We start from the raw sequence: 15669 nt of genomic DNA, 5'->3' as shown, positions 1-15669 counted from the left end.
ACAAAGTAAAGAAGTAAGAGAGGCTGAGGTAGGAGAGTGTTTTCTCTTTTTTTTTTTTTTTTTTCATTCAAATTTGATTCCCTGTTTGACATAAAGTGTTCAGATGTATTAATCATCTCTCTCCCGGAGAGGTTGAATAGTGACAGCAATTTTCACCTGTTTTTCCCTCTAATTTAGCCCTCTGTCTTCCCACCAATTACCAGTAGAGTGTGAATTTCTATGAGTCTTTTTATTCTTTAAATGTGATTAGTAATGTATAACCGCCGGCTCCCCTGCACTTTCTCTATCAAACGCCTCACTAATCATCTCTGCCAATTAAGCAGAGCTGCTTCTCCTTGGAAACTAATAACACGCTGGTGATATTTTTAGTGACATGCAGGAGTGCAGTTGTACCTGAAGTCAAGATTAGCAATGAAAAACTTGACATAATCACTCCAGAGTCAAACGCTGGCAATAACTTTCTGCTGTCTTTTTGTATTTAAACGAAGAGTTTTCACATTTGACCATGTCTCGGTCTGCTCGTCTTTTGTCATCCCTACTCTTCCTCCACCAGCTCAAGCCCCCGTTGAACCCTCGAATGATGGCATTCCTGAAGCAGATGCGCTCCCCTCGCCTCTCCTTCATCCAGACGGTCATGTCCCTCTTCCTGAGCACCATGGCCCTCATGTCCTCCTACTGGTGCGAGGGTCAACAGAAGGTGCCCAAGCCGCTCTGTTCGGCCAACAAGCACAGCAACTGCATCCCCGTTCCTGGCGTGTCCAACTCCTCCGATGTCCAGTTCCACTGGGAGACCGGGGACGACCGCTTCGTCTTCCCCGCCTTTCACACCGGCCTCTTCCTCATCTGTGAGGAGAACATCTACTCGGACGCATGGGGTGAGCGAGATGAGAAAAATAGGTAGAATAGTATTGAAAATAGAAATAGGATTGTTCAATTGTGCCCAAAAAACAGTCAATGCGCCTGAAGAGGACAATTTCAGTCGGCTGAAAATAGAACTCCTCACTGATCACAATTGAAGGTCAGGGGACAGAGTTGCTCATAAAAGCCCAAACATGTCACTAGTGACCCTGAGAAGGAATAAACAGGCAGAGGAAATTGATAAATGAGCGAACACTGGATTTGGACAAAGAAGTCTCTAGGGAAGTACTCAGTAATACATGTAAGGATGATTAGAATATTCAATCAGTATCATTTTAAGGGATTTCAAGAACATGCCCCTGATCGTGTGTGCTGATCGGTCTGTGTTTGTGTGGCAGAGGGTATTCACAAGGTGAAATGAGGATCGCCACTGACTCAGGAATAGAAAAAAAAAAGCATCATCAAAACTGTGGCGCGAGACGATGAAATAGGTCGCAGGAAGAGAGAGAAAAAAAAAACCCAGGTAGTGATATGATTTAAGGTCTCAGGTGTGTTGGTTTGCACCAACATCATGTATGATTGCCAGAATGTTTGGGTAGATGCTCAGCACAAAGAGGATTATCATCAGTGTGTGTGTGTGTGTGTGTGTGTGTTGTTCTGCTCGTGGAGATTTAGACTTCCACAACATGACTCAATTATGGATTAAAACCCAGTGAGAGAAAGGTTTATGGGATTCACAAACATCGGCTCGGTGTTTGCCGTCTCATTCGGAGCTGATTTGCAGCTGATTTTAAGTCGGAGTGATGTTGAAGTTGAGCCCAAAAAATTACAGCTGACTTATATGATCAATTAGGCAGACCAGTATTTTATGAATATAGTTGGCTGTGATTAAATCAAGCACCAAAATAGACTTGGATTTGGCACCACTAATCTGCAAACATGGTTTCAATGAACGTGTCAATCAATAAATTCTGAGTACTTGCAGGTCAAAGGTGACACAAAGAAGCACCAACTGTAACGTGACGTTACGATTGCCTTCGACTCGTCAGAGCTTAACGGCGGCTTTCAGCAAACAGCTGGCGGACAGTTCGCGACGAGGTGCCTAAATGACGTGAGCTGTTTCTGAATGACTTCATTGTGTGTATGTGTGACAGAGTAAAAGGTCATTTACATGCAGTTTCCACAGCTCAGTACGGTGACCCCGAGAGGCCGTTGTGTTCCAAATCAAGAAAACACACAAATTGGAAAGCAAATAAAGAATGTTTTGGCACCGTATGCACACAAACAAAATCTCTGCAGGGGCGAAAGATGCAACTAAATGCACCGCAAACTGTTTACGACGACTCGACACCAGTTGTGTTTTCTCGCTTTGCTGCGTTTTTTTTCTTTTTTTTTTTTTTCTTCTAAATGCTGCACATGTGTGGTCATGTTTTCTTCATTTTCTTGTTTGCATCTGTTTTCTTAAGTCGAAGTGCGCTGAGCTTTCAGAGCCATCTTAATTTAGAGCCGTGTATGGTCCTCCAATCATAGCAGCTGTCATGTAAATAAGCCACAAAGAAGCTTAACCGACCACTAAAACAAGTTGTTACTGTGTTGTTGTTTTTTTTTCTAAAGTGCACTCATTTTTTTAAATTAATTAGTGAAATGAGAAAAAAAAAAAGGAAATCTCCCAAATGAAAAACAACACAAAGTCTGATTTTGTGGTGCAAATTCGATTTTTCCTGGAGCCATCATCATTCCAGATTCTTCTAAAGTAGTAAATCTTATAAGCTCCTATCAGGTTACTAAAGGCTATGAGAGCACCTTATGCAAACTGTTACCTCAGTGTTGTTATTTACACAGTAATTAAGATTGCGTTAAATTTAGATTAGATATACGCAGGCTGGTGTTGAACTCAGCTGCACTTTGAAGAAGAGAAACCAGCATCAGCCTTTCCAGTGCAAATAGCCACGTTTCCTGTCACTACGGAGCTAATTTGTAGCTCTTGGGGTCACTCCTTTGACATTTTTCTTTTCATTTCTAGAGGAGAAGTGTCGAGATTTTCACACTTTGACTCCAGGATCTGAAAAAGGTAAACTTTCTCCTGTGTTTTTTTTGCTTTTTTTTTTTCGTGGGCGCTTCGCTCTTGGCCGCCTGATTGTTTGAAGTCCTTCCCTTCGCGTGTCTTTGCTCTCAGCCTCTTCTCCTCCCTCCACAGCGATGATGTGGCTGTCGCTGTCCATGGAGCTGGTGTATATCGGCCTGCTGCTGATCAGCTGCGTACTGCTGTCTGTGCAGCTGTGTATCAGGGCCTGGTTCCCCTCCACGCTGCGCTGGGGTCAGCTGCTCAACGCCTTCGCAGCCGTCTTCACCGTCCTGGGGGGTACGGCGAGTTTTAAAGACAGCTATTAAAAAAAAAAAAAAAAAAAAAACTTTGGCGTGTTACCGGTTTCCTGTAAATGATTTAACCACGTGGTCCGTCTGCTGCCTCTGTCTTGTCAGGTCTGCTTGGGATGGTGGGTCACATGATGTTCATGCAGGTGTTTCAGTCCACCGTCTCCATGGGACCAGAAGACTTTAAACCCCACAGCTACGGCTACTCCTGGGCCTTCTAGTGAGTTTGTGAAACGCGTTTTGATGTGAAACGTACCCCGCGTTCCCAATCGCTTACTATTTCTTTTTTTTTTTTACTTTTCGTACGTACTGCGAGCTACTCTTAAAAAGTATGTACTGTTGCGTGTACTGTGTGTACAATTGGGACGCGCTACTACCATCTGGTTCACATGAGTCGCGGTCCGTAGCGCAGCATGTGAAGCAAAAAGAAAAAGGATGCAGTTTGGAACGAGTACGCTTCCTTTTAATGCCTCTTCTTGTTCTTCTCCTCCTTCCTTTTGCGGGCTGATAAATCACAGACACTTATGGACCTAATCAAAATTGTACTGAGCCTTCTTAGCTGTTACCTCACTGACTTGGACCGTACCAAACACTTTCGGTTGTTCATATACTCACAAGGCAAATGCAATGTCTGTAAACATCTTTGTTGTTCCCTTTACAATTGGTGGAGATCTGTCTTTTCATGTCTTCCTGCCGAGTCCTCGCCTGACTAACTTCGATTATGGTTATTTGTGACGATCACATGAGAACAGGCTTTCTTTTCCTGCAGCTCAGCTGGACCTGACCGAATGTTTCCACACTAAATTCCTTCTTCTCTTCACGTGGCAACACTTTGCAGTCTCAGTCAGCGCGGAGACGCAGTCCCTCCAGCTCGTCGTGGCACTGAGGCATCCTCAAATCATTTTTTTTTGTAGCATCCTATTTTAAAATTGTAATTTTGCAACAGCTTCTGCAGAGTTTTTGTGATTTAGCTGGCCCGCGTGCCGAACGGCTCTGAGGACGTTATTTTTAGATTTGAGAGCTCGACCTCTTTGTTTCACAGTGTCACAAGGACATGGCCTCACGCTGTGCGACGAGCAACCGAGCTAATTATCAGGCCGGTCTAAGGTGCTTTTTTCACCGCAAAGACAAGAATAGTGTATTTTAACATGGAGCGTCCATGTCTAACCTTCTATCGATGGAGATCACGCTCTGAAAAGAAGTCATCATCAAAATGTTGGAATATTTACTGCATATCCTTTAATCTTTAGTCAGTTGTGAGACAAATGTCTCCTGCACTCAGTCCACTTATTCACGTTATCATGTCTATTACCCAAGTCAGTCAAACTGAGGCTCTCTGTCGGGATCCAGATCTGCTGACAAACGGTAACGACAAACTTCTCCAAGTTATGTATACAACCGCCTGCTGGAGGGCACACTGGCAAACACGGACACCACTAGAGAGAGGTGGGGGGGGGGGAATCTTGGACATCAGGTTTTTTTTTTTTTCTGTATTTATTCATAAATACTGAAAATATGAAGCATAAACTCAACTTAACTATACATGGAATTTATTGTACACCAAAAAAATGAACGGATTTATGTCTTTTGTTATCCCCTCACCTGTGTCTACAAGCAAACAGATTGGTAGTTTCTCAGATAACTTTATAGATCACGCACTTCTAGCTGCAGGAAAATGTATCAAAGGAAATGGGAATGGCCACCTTCAATATCTCGCTGTGCAAAATACACTGATTTCTAGTGTCAGCCAGCAGTGGGTTGACAGGCAGGGGCAGGAAGGAGGGTGTTTTACTTTTTAAACATTTTGAGAAAGAAGGGGGAAAAAAAAAGAAATGGAAAAAAAAGAGAAAAAAAAAAATCGTGTTTAGTTAGTTTTCCAAGTTGTTTTCCAAGTTGTTGCCTTTTCCATTAAGTCATTTTCTGCTTCTTCAGCTTCTGCACAGCTATGCCAACACAAAAACAAAAGCAAATCTCGTTTTTTTCCTCCCCTTTCTGCCTCCATCAGTGTGGCCTGGCTCGCCTTCACTGTCTGCATGTCAGCCGGGGTCTCCACCTTAAACAACTACACCAAAAAGGTCCTGATGGGGGGGCCCAGGCGAACCTCCAGCCTCAACGCCTGCAGCTTTAACGTTGTGGGACTCCTGCCCCCTTATTACACCCCTCCAAATCCAGCCATCACCCTCTCCCAGTCTCCCCCGCGGATCTCCCACTTGTCTCCCTACTACGAGCCCCCCTCAGAGGCGTCGCCGCCCTACTCCCCGAGGCTCACGCACTCCCATTCCCTTCCCCTCCCGAGCTGCGACTCTTTCCCTCTCCCGCCGTCCCACCCCGCGCCGTCTTCCCCGTTCCACCGCCTGTCCCTGCCCTCTCCTTTTCCCTCGCCGACGCCGTCCGTCTCTGTGCGTACGAACCTGCCCGGACACCAAGGGAATCATTTCGTGCTGGGAGAGGACTTCAGCCCACTTTGAACTATTCTTTCAGACTGGAGTCTGTCTTGACAATGCACTTAAATGACGTCTCATCATGTGCTCTTAATTTACATTGTGGTCCAATGACTCAATGAATCCAGGTAATTATCTAGGATCATAATCACATTTGCTCCAATAATGGAGCGAAAAGGAGACACAGAGGAGACCTGCATCATACAGAACCCCTTCATTATATACAAAATGTATATTAAAGTGATTTGATCATTAGACTGTAAGCTTCAAGTAAAACATTCCATCTAGTGTAGAAGCTAATGGAACATAATTACCATCTGCTCTTAACTCATTACAAGTGAAGTGGAAATGATAAATAACATCAATAACTGGTTGAGAATCAGGTTTTAATAACGTAAAAGTCATCGTCCTTCTTAATGACAAATAATGGTAGCAAAAATAAAACAGCATCAGACACAGAGCATCATAGGAGACAAGTCATATTTACACAAAACATCTCGTGCTTCAGTCGAACCAGTTGCCTTTCTGTGTGGAAACAGAAGTAATTTAAGTAAAGCTCATTTTAAGCATATGAACAGTTGTGAAGGTGTAAATATATGTTTGGATTTACAACCAAAAAATATATTTGATTAGCTGATTTATATTTGTTGTGTTTTCTGCATTTCGAATAAGGTGAATAGAAGTTCAATACTTTGACCTATTAAAAAAATTAAAAAAGACCAACATATAAATGTAGTGTAATCATTTGTAGGCAAGCTGAAATTCATCAGAATGGTAAGTGTGTGTATGATTTGACTTTGTTTGGTATCTTCCCAATCACAAATAATTGCAAAACAAAACTCAATTGAATATCATTGTTGTTTTTACACTTAATATAATTGCATAGTCTAATTAGATTATACATAAATGTACAACATGTGATGTGAATGGACTTTTAGGACTTCAAACAAGCCAACTTAGTGGCACATAATATGAAGTAAGACCAGAGCAAGTATATCAAATAAAATTGGTGAACCAACAATAAAATAATGAAAAAAAAAAAAACAATAAACTAAAATCAACAACTCACCCTTTTTATCTAACACTCATATCCATGTTTAAACTTACATTACAAAAAGAAAAGACCACAGATTTTACTCTTCAACCTGCTTTTGTTAAAATCCAGGGATATTGATAGATCTTAATTTATCATAGCATCTTATAAACTTTAAGGCCTTTTTAAAATTCAACAACAAAAATATTCTTAATCTTTTGATGCCCTCAAAAAAAAAAAATCCAGCCTAAATTGAAAATCCACTCAGATACAACTGTAATTGATTGAGCCTGCCTTTTGATGCAGAAATAGTTTGAAGCCCTGATTATCTAAGAGCAGACTCCATTAAACACTCGTATGTATTTGAGAGGATCGACAGGTCTGGTGAATATATCGCCGAATGTACACAAGCAGCTCAAATCTGGTGGCCGAAAACAGACAAATACAAACACTAACCCGTCTGTGACTAAAACCAGATTTTCATCTGAAAAAGTAGATCCAGCCATAGACTTGTGGGCCAGCTGGAGTTAAGCTCTAGTGTCCTTCTCACGCCGTCTTCTTGCGTAGCACAAAGTAAGTGATGGAGGAGAAGAACGTGAGCGCGAAGGCGATCCACGCCAGGATGAAGCAGTGACCGTACCCACCCTTGCTCTCATCGATATGGAAGCGGTCTGTGTAGATGGAGGCTGCGATCATGATACACAGGCCTGAAGAGAGGGCACAGACAAGATTAGTGATGATACATATCAGTGGAGGGAAACACTGTCAGAGAAAATAATTAAACGTTGAAAAAAATATATATATACTCACAGGCGAGTAACTGTAAGATGCCGGAGATGGTGAACCTCTGGCCCTTGGGGAGGGTGAAGAGCTGAGCCACAAACACAAAGATGCCCAGGATGGAGAATATACAAGCTAGAACTGAGCTGGCCTGCACTGCCTGGAGGTAATCTGCAGGGGGAGCCAGAAAGAGCAACAACATGAAGATCCTGCTGTGTGTGAAACAGGTGTGAAAGGGGAGAGGTGGTGTGTTTATGTGCTAATCTTCCTTCTGACACTCCCAGGAAACAGTGAGGTTGCAGTGATACAGTGTTCAGCTGCAGTGCTGACTGACAGGAATGTTCCGTTCAAACGTCACAAATGTCGTAAAAGATGAACAACAACTGCATTTTTGTATGTTTAAGTTTCAAAGTTGTCATAACTGTATAACCAAAACTAATATAGGAGGGTTCAGGACATGAACAGAAGTAATGACTTATAGTTTTACTGTACAATTTCATCCACTAGCTGTTTGCAGCATTGTACGCAGTAATTTGGATAACTTTAAACACATAGTGTGTCCCCAACTGATTTACATGTGGATGCTCTGGAAGGATTCAAAACATCAGACTATACTCTACATGTTTGCATAAGATCACACTTTGGTTGTGAAGTATGCAGGATTGTACTCAATGTGTATCATACAGCTCTTCAAATCTTACTGCTTGTGATACTGACTCAAAGTTTCAAGCTTCAGTCAAGCTATAAATAGAAAAGTTTGTTTGATGAAAGTCTGGAAATCCATATTTTCAATTACCTTCCAACTATGAGAGATGGGATCCTCCATGAACAGACAGTCAGGATTTAGCACTATTTAAATCACAGTGTGGTCGCAGTTAGTGGGTTGGTTGATTAAATCTGATCGAATCACACCCACAGAGTCCTGCTGAAGAAGATTTATCTTCAAAGCTAAAATAAATAACACCTAAAGATAATTTGTATCGCTTTCAATTCGGTTATTTATGCTTAAAATTGCTTTCCATTTGAAGGCATGTTGAGTATCCGTGTGGTAAGAAAGTCAATGAAACATTGTCGCAAAAAAACCTCTTATTTAGTGAGAAGTATTGAAACCTGTCCTCCTCATGTCACATCTTTGGTGGGAGGTTCTTACCCGTCGGGTAGTGTGAGCCTGTGGGAAGATCCGTGTAGTTCCACACGTTGTTTTGCAGAATCCACCGGGCCCATATGTCAGTGGACATTTCGTCAGTTATCCACCAGGCCTGACGGGAAAGGGCGGACATCCAAAACTTTACAAAACACTCTTTGCATGAATATGACCAACCGTCCTCCATTCAAAAGGAAAATGAATGAATGAATGAATGAGTGAAAACAAGGCGAGTCAGAGAGAAATGGGTTGAATTCAAGGCAGGAGTGGGTAAACAGCAGCGGAGTCTGAGTGCGTGTTCTGACTTGTATTTTGGGTGGATGACAGTCAGAGTGAAGAATGCATGTTACTGTGGCATTCCACAAATTTCACTCTGGCATGCAACACAAGCGGGAATCTAAACTTATTCCCATGTGCACGGGCAGCGTGTACTGAGGCGCCGAGCGGCAGCGGGTGACATCGCTGCGGCCGGCCCTTCTGTCAACCAGACATGCCAAACATGTGGGCCACGTACAGACGAGGAATGAAGACCTCCAGTCACTCCAGGAGGAATTTGGAAAGTATGTTTTGGGGAAATGAGTCTTTGAGGCTGCGAGGACTCTTTGTATGAGGTGGCGGTGCCGCACAACACAGGTATTTGGATTTTAAAATCAGTACTCTCACTTACATTGTCAATTGTAGCCACCAGGAGGAGGATGATGGCGAGGATGTGAAGGACGAAGATGGCACCGAGGAGAATCAGCATGATGACGGTGCTGGAGAGAGGAAGGCACGAGCAGAAGGTTTGTTTTCTGTTTGTACACTTCAACACTTTACAGATCTTTATAATGCAGGATGAGTATAAGACACACACGAGTGAGAAATCACTCCAAAAAAAAACGGGCCCCAAACTTCTTTGTTGGTTTCAGAAAGGCCGCTCATTAACGTCTGCCCCAAGCATGTTACTCATACATCTTCACGAACACTCATTCAGAGCACCAAAACGAGAATGAAGCCTGGCACCCACTCAGGGCGCGGCTTCTAAACATCTAATTACTTTGAGTTACAGCTAACGCACTCCCAGTAAAACGCCTGCATATAGAGCGCGAGATCATGTTTATATCAAGAATCAGAGAGACTGCTACAGAGGCGCTGGTGGATATTTGTGCAGACAGATATCGGTAAACGAAATCCATCAACCCCTGGGTAAACAGATACGGTTGGTAAGGAGAGCAGGAGAGACAATCGAGGAGGGAAGTTCATGACGAGCAGATGAGTTGGGACTTGTCTTGTGCTCGCAAGAGATCCGCCACTCCCTAAAATAACCGTTGAGAATACAAGCGGTTTTACTACCTAGCTGGCCCACACCTGAGCCCCCGAGTTTGAATTAGCACACAAATGTCACACAATGTTGCCCAAAACAACTTACTTAGGAGCAAATCAAAGCGCCCTCTCTACGACTGTTCCTCAGACTTCACTGCTGTCACCGGTAGGTCTGCCCTCAGATATTAGTCAGACCAGAGATTTGATTGATGTAAAATCGTGTTCATATGTGAACTATCTTCTGCTATGTGGCTGCACTGGGTGTGAACAGAGGAAGAGGCACATCTGGAATGTGCTGGTTCTCTCCACGGTAAAGGAGTGGTCAAGGGCTGGGTCCTCGCACACACTCACATGCTCGCCAGCTCCTTCCCTCCTTCACACGCAACCACACACATATACAGACACGCAGCATCGGTGACGAGCAGATACACTCGAGATCTCTGAGACATCTCCACCAGCATTTCCCACCTTTCATCTGCTTCAAACAGCTACGATGGAGGGAAAGATTGTAAATATTTGCTCTGTGTAATTGCAGCCTGAAGCTCTGAGAGCTAAAATACAGACATGTGCGCTTTGGTTGTCTTCGACCAGATGACCGAACTTCAATGAAAACTTTCCGGGCAGAAAAAAAAAAAAAAGTAACAAGTTAAACTGAGGTTTTAATTCAAACCACCGCTGTGGAACACTTTGATCAAACGTCTTCCAAAATCTCTCCAGGAGACGAGACATGTCGACTGTCCCTGTAGCAAGTTTTTAGGTCTGGCTGGGATGTGGTACACTTTTCCATAACGTGGAATAGAATACATTTGGTTGGGGTAAAGTTTGAGAATGTTAGCAAACCAAAAAGCAAGCACGAACATCATCCTGTGAACTGTAAACTAACATCCAAACAAGTAACTTTACCACAAATGTTGCAGGAGCAAACAGAGAGCAGCCCAACCTGGCCAGTAATCAGAGAGTTGGGGTGGTTGAATAGCAAAGTAAAGTCTGTGAAGGTGAACAGATATCTGGGAGGTGCACACACACCTGCCTTTAATTTTATTCTTCATCATCATTAGCTTTTCTTAAATATATATATATATATATTTTTTTTTTTTTTAAACTAAAGCAAAACTGCTGAACAACGTCTATTCACACATCACTTTTAAACTATTCTGAACTTTACAGATAGAAAAGTAAGCAAGACTCGATCTAAGACACAGAAGAGAAATCTTTGACTTACTGTTTGATGTCTGTTTGTCTCTTCAGGTCTAATTCCTCCTGCTCTCAAGGATACTTCTTTCAGACTCAGGCTAAATGCACAAACACTAGAAACAACCCATCCGCCCACTTTTACCCACCCTCTTTTTTAAATCCACACCCCAGACTAGCCTCTTAGCTGCTTGATCGCTTAATCTCTACCTCTTTTTTTTCCCCTGTCTGTCCTCCCTCCTCCTCCTTTTCCTCCTCCTCCTCCTCCTCCTCCTCCTCTTCCTCCTCTCCCTCCTCCTCCTCTACTCGTCACACCCTCTCCCTCACACACACATACAAAGGCTCAAACGGACAGATTTTTCCGTTTGTGTTTGGTGTCTCATGTCTTTGTCACTCAGCTGATGGTGGTGATTTTATCTGGGCGAGCAGCAGATGACTCACTGATGTTTGAAGGGGGGAGGACGGGGGGGACTCCTTTAAACACTGGACAATATTGACAGTGACACTATGCATGCTGCCATGGTAACAGACAGCAGCTGACCTAATCTCAATCTCATTGTTGCTATTGTGTATATACATATACAAGCAGTCCAACTTGGGCGCATTGAATCACACACACACACACACACACACAACCGAGAAGTGAAGTGTTTCTTCCTGATCGGCGCCCTCCCTCCTTTCCCGCTTTTGTTAGAGAGGAAGTTTCAGGATGAAGGAATGTTTTGGTTGCCATCCAGGGAAAAATAAGTGGGGGCAAATGAAAAAGGAAGAGGAAGAAAGAGGGAGGAACTAGAATGCAAGCGTGGGCCTGAGATATTTCACACCACTCTAAGTTAATTATTTATTACTCATCATGTTTTATTTTCTTTGCTGCTGGTGATTGATATGATCCAAATGATTCCAATCACTTCAAGTAATTTTGCTTCTGGAGCAGATCATATAGTTCAGTCGGAGGGTGAATTTTTTTAACTTTGCGTGCTAATATTACATCACGTAATACTTTATTAACTCATGAAAACATTCACTTGTTGTTGTTGCCATCATTGATGCCAAAACATGGCTGAATCAGACATTAATGGGGCAGAGAACGTCCAGGGCCTTACTCTAATAGTTCCCCTTAGACTAATGTGAGAGAGCAAAAGGGAAAGATTAACAGGCTATTACTGTCTTATTCCACCTTCAGATGGGATACCTTTTCAATGGCGTATTCAGGAAGGGGCAACAGTAAAAACAAAACTCATGACATCATAGTGAAAACACACAAAAAGCTAATTTTAACTGGATTTTACTCATTATTATGGTTTTACAATGTGGTTTGATTTTACAACTGTTTGAGGGTTTGAGGCAGGGTCAGCTGTTAAGTAGAGATCTTAAATAACAGGAATAAAGAAACTCTTCAATTCAGAGTTCAGCTATGATGAAACACAAGAAAGGTATATATTTTCAGAGATATTTGTATAACGGATATGAATGAGTATAATGATAGATAGATAGATAGATAGATAGATAGATAGATAGATAGATAGATAGATAGATAGATAGATAGATAGATAGATAGATAGATAGATAGATAGATACTTTATTAATCCCACAAGGGGAAATTTTTTCGCTACAGCAGTATTATAGGTACAGGAAAGAAATAAAACAACAGGAAAATATTAAATATAAAAATGCACAGTATATACAATAAATAGAATAATTTAATTAAATTAAAACTAACTAAACAATAGTGCAAAGATTTAAACAAACAAGAAAACAGACAATCAACGGTGTTATTGTTGTGTGATGGATTTTGCCAGAGGTGAGTTATTGTACAGTCTTATTGCAGTGGGCAGGAATGATCTCCTGTATCTGTCACTTGATACTAATTTATATTTCAGTTCAAGTGGACTGAAGATAGTCAAAGTGTGTCCAGTGTAGACTGTTAAAATGTCAGCTGGTGTAGAAACCTGACAGTAGTTAAAATATCAAGTTAAAAGGTGAGGCCTAAAAGTATTTGAACTGTTTAAAGAATAAAAATGCCAAGTTATATAAAATATGTGGAAGCAGTTGAAGTGTAGGTGACAGTGCAAGCATTGATTGCTGTTGAAATATTATTGAACTCAATGAGACAGTTGAAACCAGAAGTGATGATGTCAACTCGTCCAGGTTTGAATGGGTGGAGTCTGGTTCCAAGTTTGACTTCAGCTTCTGGGTGTATGAATGAGTAAGAGATTGAAGTAACTGACAAGTTTCAAGATCGGTAGGCGTTTCAGAATTTAATCATTTTGTCAGTTTATGTTAATTGTCAAAGTAAAAAGAAACAGGTTACATATTTCTAAACACCTAACGAGAAGCATATTTTGTAAATGTAAATAAAGTTTCACAGAAAAAGTGTGAGGAAGTTGGAACGCCCCCCCCCCCCCCCCCCCCCCCCAAAAAAAAAGAAAAATGGTCGCATTATGTGTTAATAACAAACAAAAGAATATGAAGAAGTCAGGCAGGGAACTCACAAACAGAAGTAGAGACAGACCAAAATAATCTGTGTGTGGACTGAGAGACTGAGGTCCCTTGTTTGCTTCTAGTGAGTGTAAAACTATGGAGATATACCGACAAACGTCTGAGTAAAGAGCTTAGCAGAGTACCTGGTCAGTATCATGTCAGGCTCCCTCAGCCTCAGGTATGAGCCAGCAGGACAATAACAGGCTTCAGAAAAATGATAAGCCGACCAAAACACAGCTCAGAGCCGGCATAGGTTTAAGCAACGGATACGTGTGTGGCTACGTGATGGTGGGGTCGAGAGGATAAACACACAGACACGCACATCCACACAAAAACACTACCATCTGACATCTTTCTTAAGAATGAGGAGAAAAACTAAACACACAGAAAGATGACATGGATAAGTATTCATTCACTTTAAACAGACTGTATTTCAGACACTATACCTTGATCATGTTCTTTAATGTCACATAATACTTATTGTAATAATAATAACAAAAGTAATGTCTTTATTTGTATAGAACTTTTCAAAAACAGGTTGTAAAGCGCTTTACATACATTTAAAACCCAATAAGGAACAGTTAACATATTATGATAAAAAAAAATACAACAAGAAAATAAACAATAAGTCAATAAAATAGCGAAATCTATATATAGTAGGTCTAAAATCGTGATTTTTTTTTTTTTTTTTTTTTTTTTTTTTTTTTTTTTTTTTTAAGTGACATAGAAGAGGACAACTGAACACCGGGTCACCTTTTGTTTTAAGGTTAGTCTGAGGAACGGCCAGGTTTGATCTACCAGAGGGTCTCAGGATGCATTTATGCTCATCGGGGTTCAGGAGAAGGTGATCGTTAAAAAATGTTAAATCTATTCAAAAAAAGACAGTGAGCCATTGAAGTGATTTTAAAACCAGTCATATGCTCTCTCCTGTTGGACTTGGTTGTAAGACTGGCTGCTGCATTTTGAATCAGCTGGAGTTTATTCATGTTGTGTTGTGTGAGGCAGGAGTACGGTGCATTGCAGTAATTTAAGTAATAATAAAATGAATGCCTGAATTACCATTTCTAAATTATTGGCAGATTGAAATGACCTGATTATGATAAAGAAAACTACGAGTCGCCTGAGATATATAAAAGTAGCTGCGATGTATACGTGTCGAAGGTTGGTAGCAGAGACACAAAGTATTGTGCATGTAGCCAAAAATCTATGACCAACACATTGAGGAATCGTGCACTCATATCAGGATCTTTGCCATTTTTGAAAAACTTTTGTGACTTGAGTTTTTTTTTTTATTTTTTTTTTTTAAAATGACTTCACGGTGATGCACTGTTAATTGCAAGATCTTACGAGATAATCTGAAGATGATATAGAACGTAGGGAAGTACAAGTGAGAAGCAGACCGAGAACAAACCGGTGAGAATGCAGAATGTAGTTGGACCTGATTCTGTTCTGGGCGCGTTGACCCCACCTTGCAGGTGAGGTCAACTAAATTTGCAATGTGCCATTCAATGTGATACGCCACTCCCTTCAGCCTGTTCAGCTCACAGAGAGTCACAAAACACTGAGAGTTGTGACAACTCTAGTGAATGCTTGTGAGAATGCCGCTGAGGTTATGCAAGAATCAAGCTTCTTTTTTTTTTCACTTGTAGCTTTATTTTTGGGAAAGGAAATACCATGACTCATGCATCAGTCATCTATCGTTTTACAACACAGAAACTTTGGCCACGGCACCGTCTACCGCTGCATGTAGCAGGAGTGAAGGGGGCTGCGAGGAGCTTTGGCCACAACACGTTTTTTTTTTTAGATCCAAACACAAGTTGACAAATCACATGCTGGCGTCACTGTCGAAGACGACGGCTTTCTCAACAATCAGCCTTTTGTCATGTTGCCATCGCAGATCAGTACTGGAAAAACCAGAGTCATAAAAGATCACTTGTAACAGTTGCGATATTGTCTGATCTGCTGAGTGTTGTATGCACAAGTATTAAAAATGATTCTTTGAAATAAAGTTTCTCAGGGTTTGCTGGTTCAGGGTAATTCTAGTAGTTCCAGTTTATTGCAAACTG

The 15669-nt window shown here is 41.6% G+C and overlaps 2 protein-coding genes across 2 annotated transcripts; one reads left to right on the top strand and one right to left on the bottom strand.

The window, feature by feature from the left end:
• Window positions 1–580: 580 nt before the first annotated feature.
• On the top strand, window positions 581–6046 carry LOC138198195 (germ cell-specific gene 1-like protein). The gene is made up of 5 exons (XM_069149464.1): window positions 581–875; window positions 2882–2929; window positions 3056–3220; window positions 3340–3451; window positions 5237–6046. The coding sequence occupies exons 1-5, from the start codon at window positions 581–583 to the stop codon at window positions 5697–5699; spliced, it is 1083 nt and encodes a 360-aa protein (XP_069005565.1). The 3' UTR covers window positions 5700–6046.
• On the bottom strand, window positions 6042–11285 carry LOC138198197 (epithelial membrane protein 2-like). Its single transcript, XM_069149465.1, has 5 exons — window positions 11154–11285; window positions 9297–9384; window positions 8636–8744; window positions 7516–7656; window positions 6042–7412 (listed from the first exon to the last, which is right to left on the bottom strand). Exons 2-5 carry the CDS (start codon window positions 9372–9374, stop codon window positions 7252–7254), a joined length of 489 nt encoding a protein of 162 aa, XP_069005566.1. The 5' UTR covers window positions 9375–9384; window positions 11154–11285; the 3' UTR covers window positions 6042–7251.
• Between the last annotated feature and the right edge of the window lie 4384 nt (window positions 11286–15669).

This window comes from Embiotoca jacksoni, unplaced genomic scaffold (assembly GCF_022577435.1).
Source record: "Embiotoca jacksoni isolate LCO1_2020_lvr unplaced genomic scaffold, fEmbJac1.0.p SCAF_15, whole genome shotgun sequence".
NCBI lineage: Eukaryota > Metazoa > Chordata > Actinopteri > Embiotocidae > Embiotoca > Embiotoca jacksoni.
The sequence above is the reverse complement of the archived record's forward strand: the minus strand, read 5'-3'. Positions and strand labels throughout refer to the sequence as shown.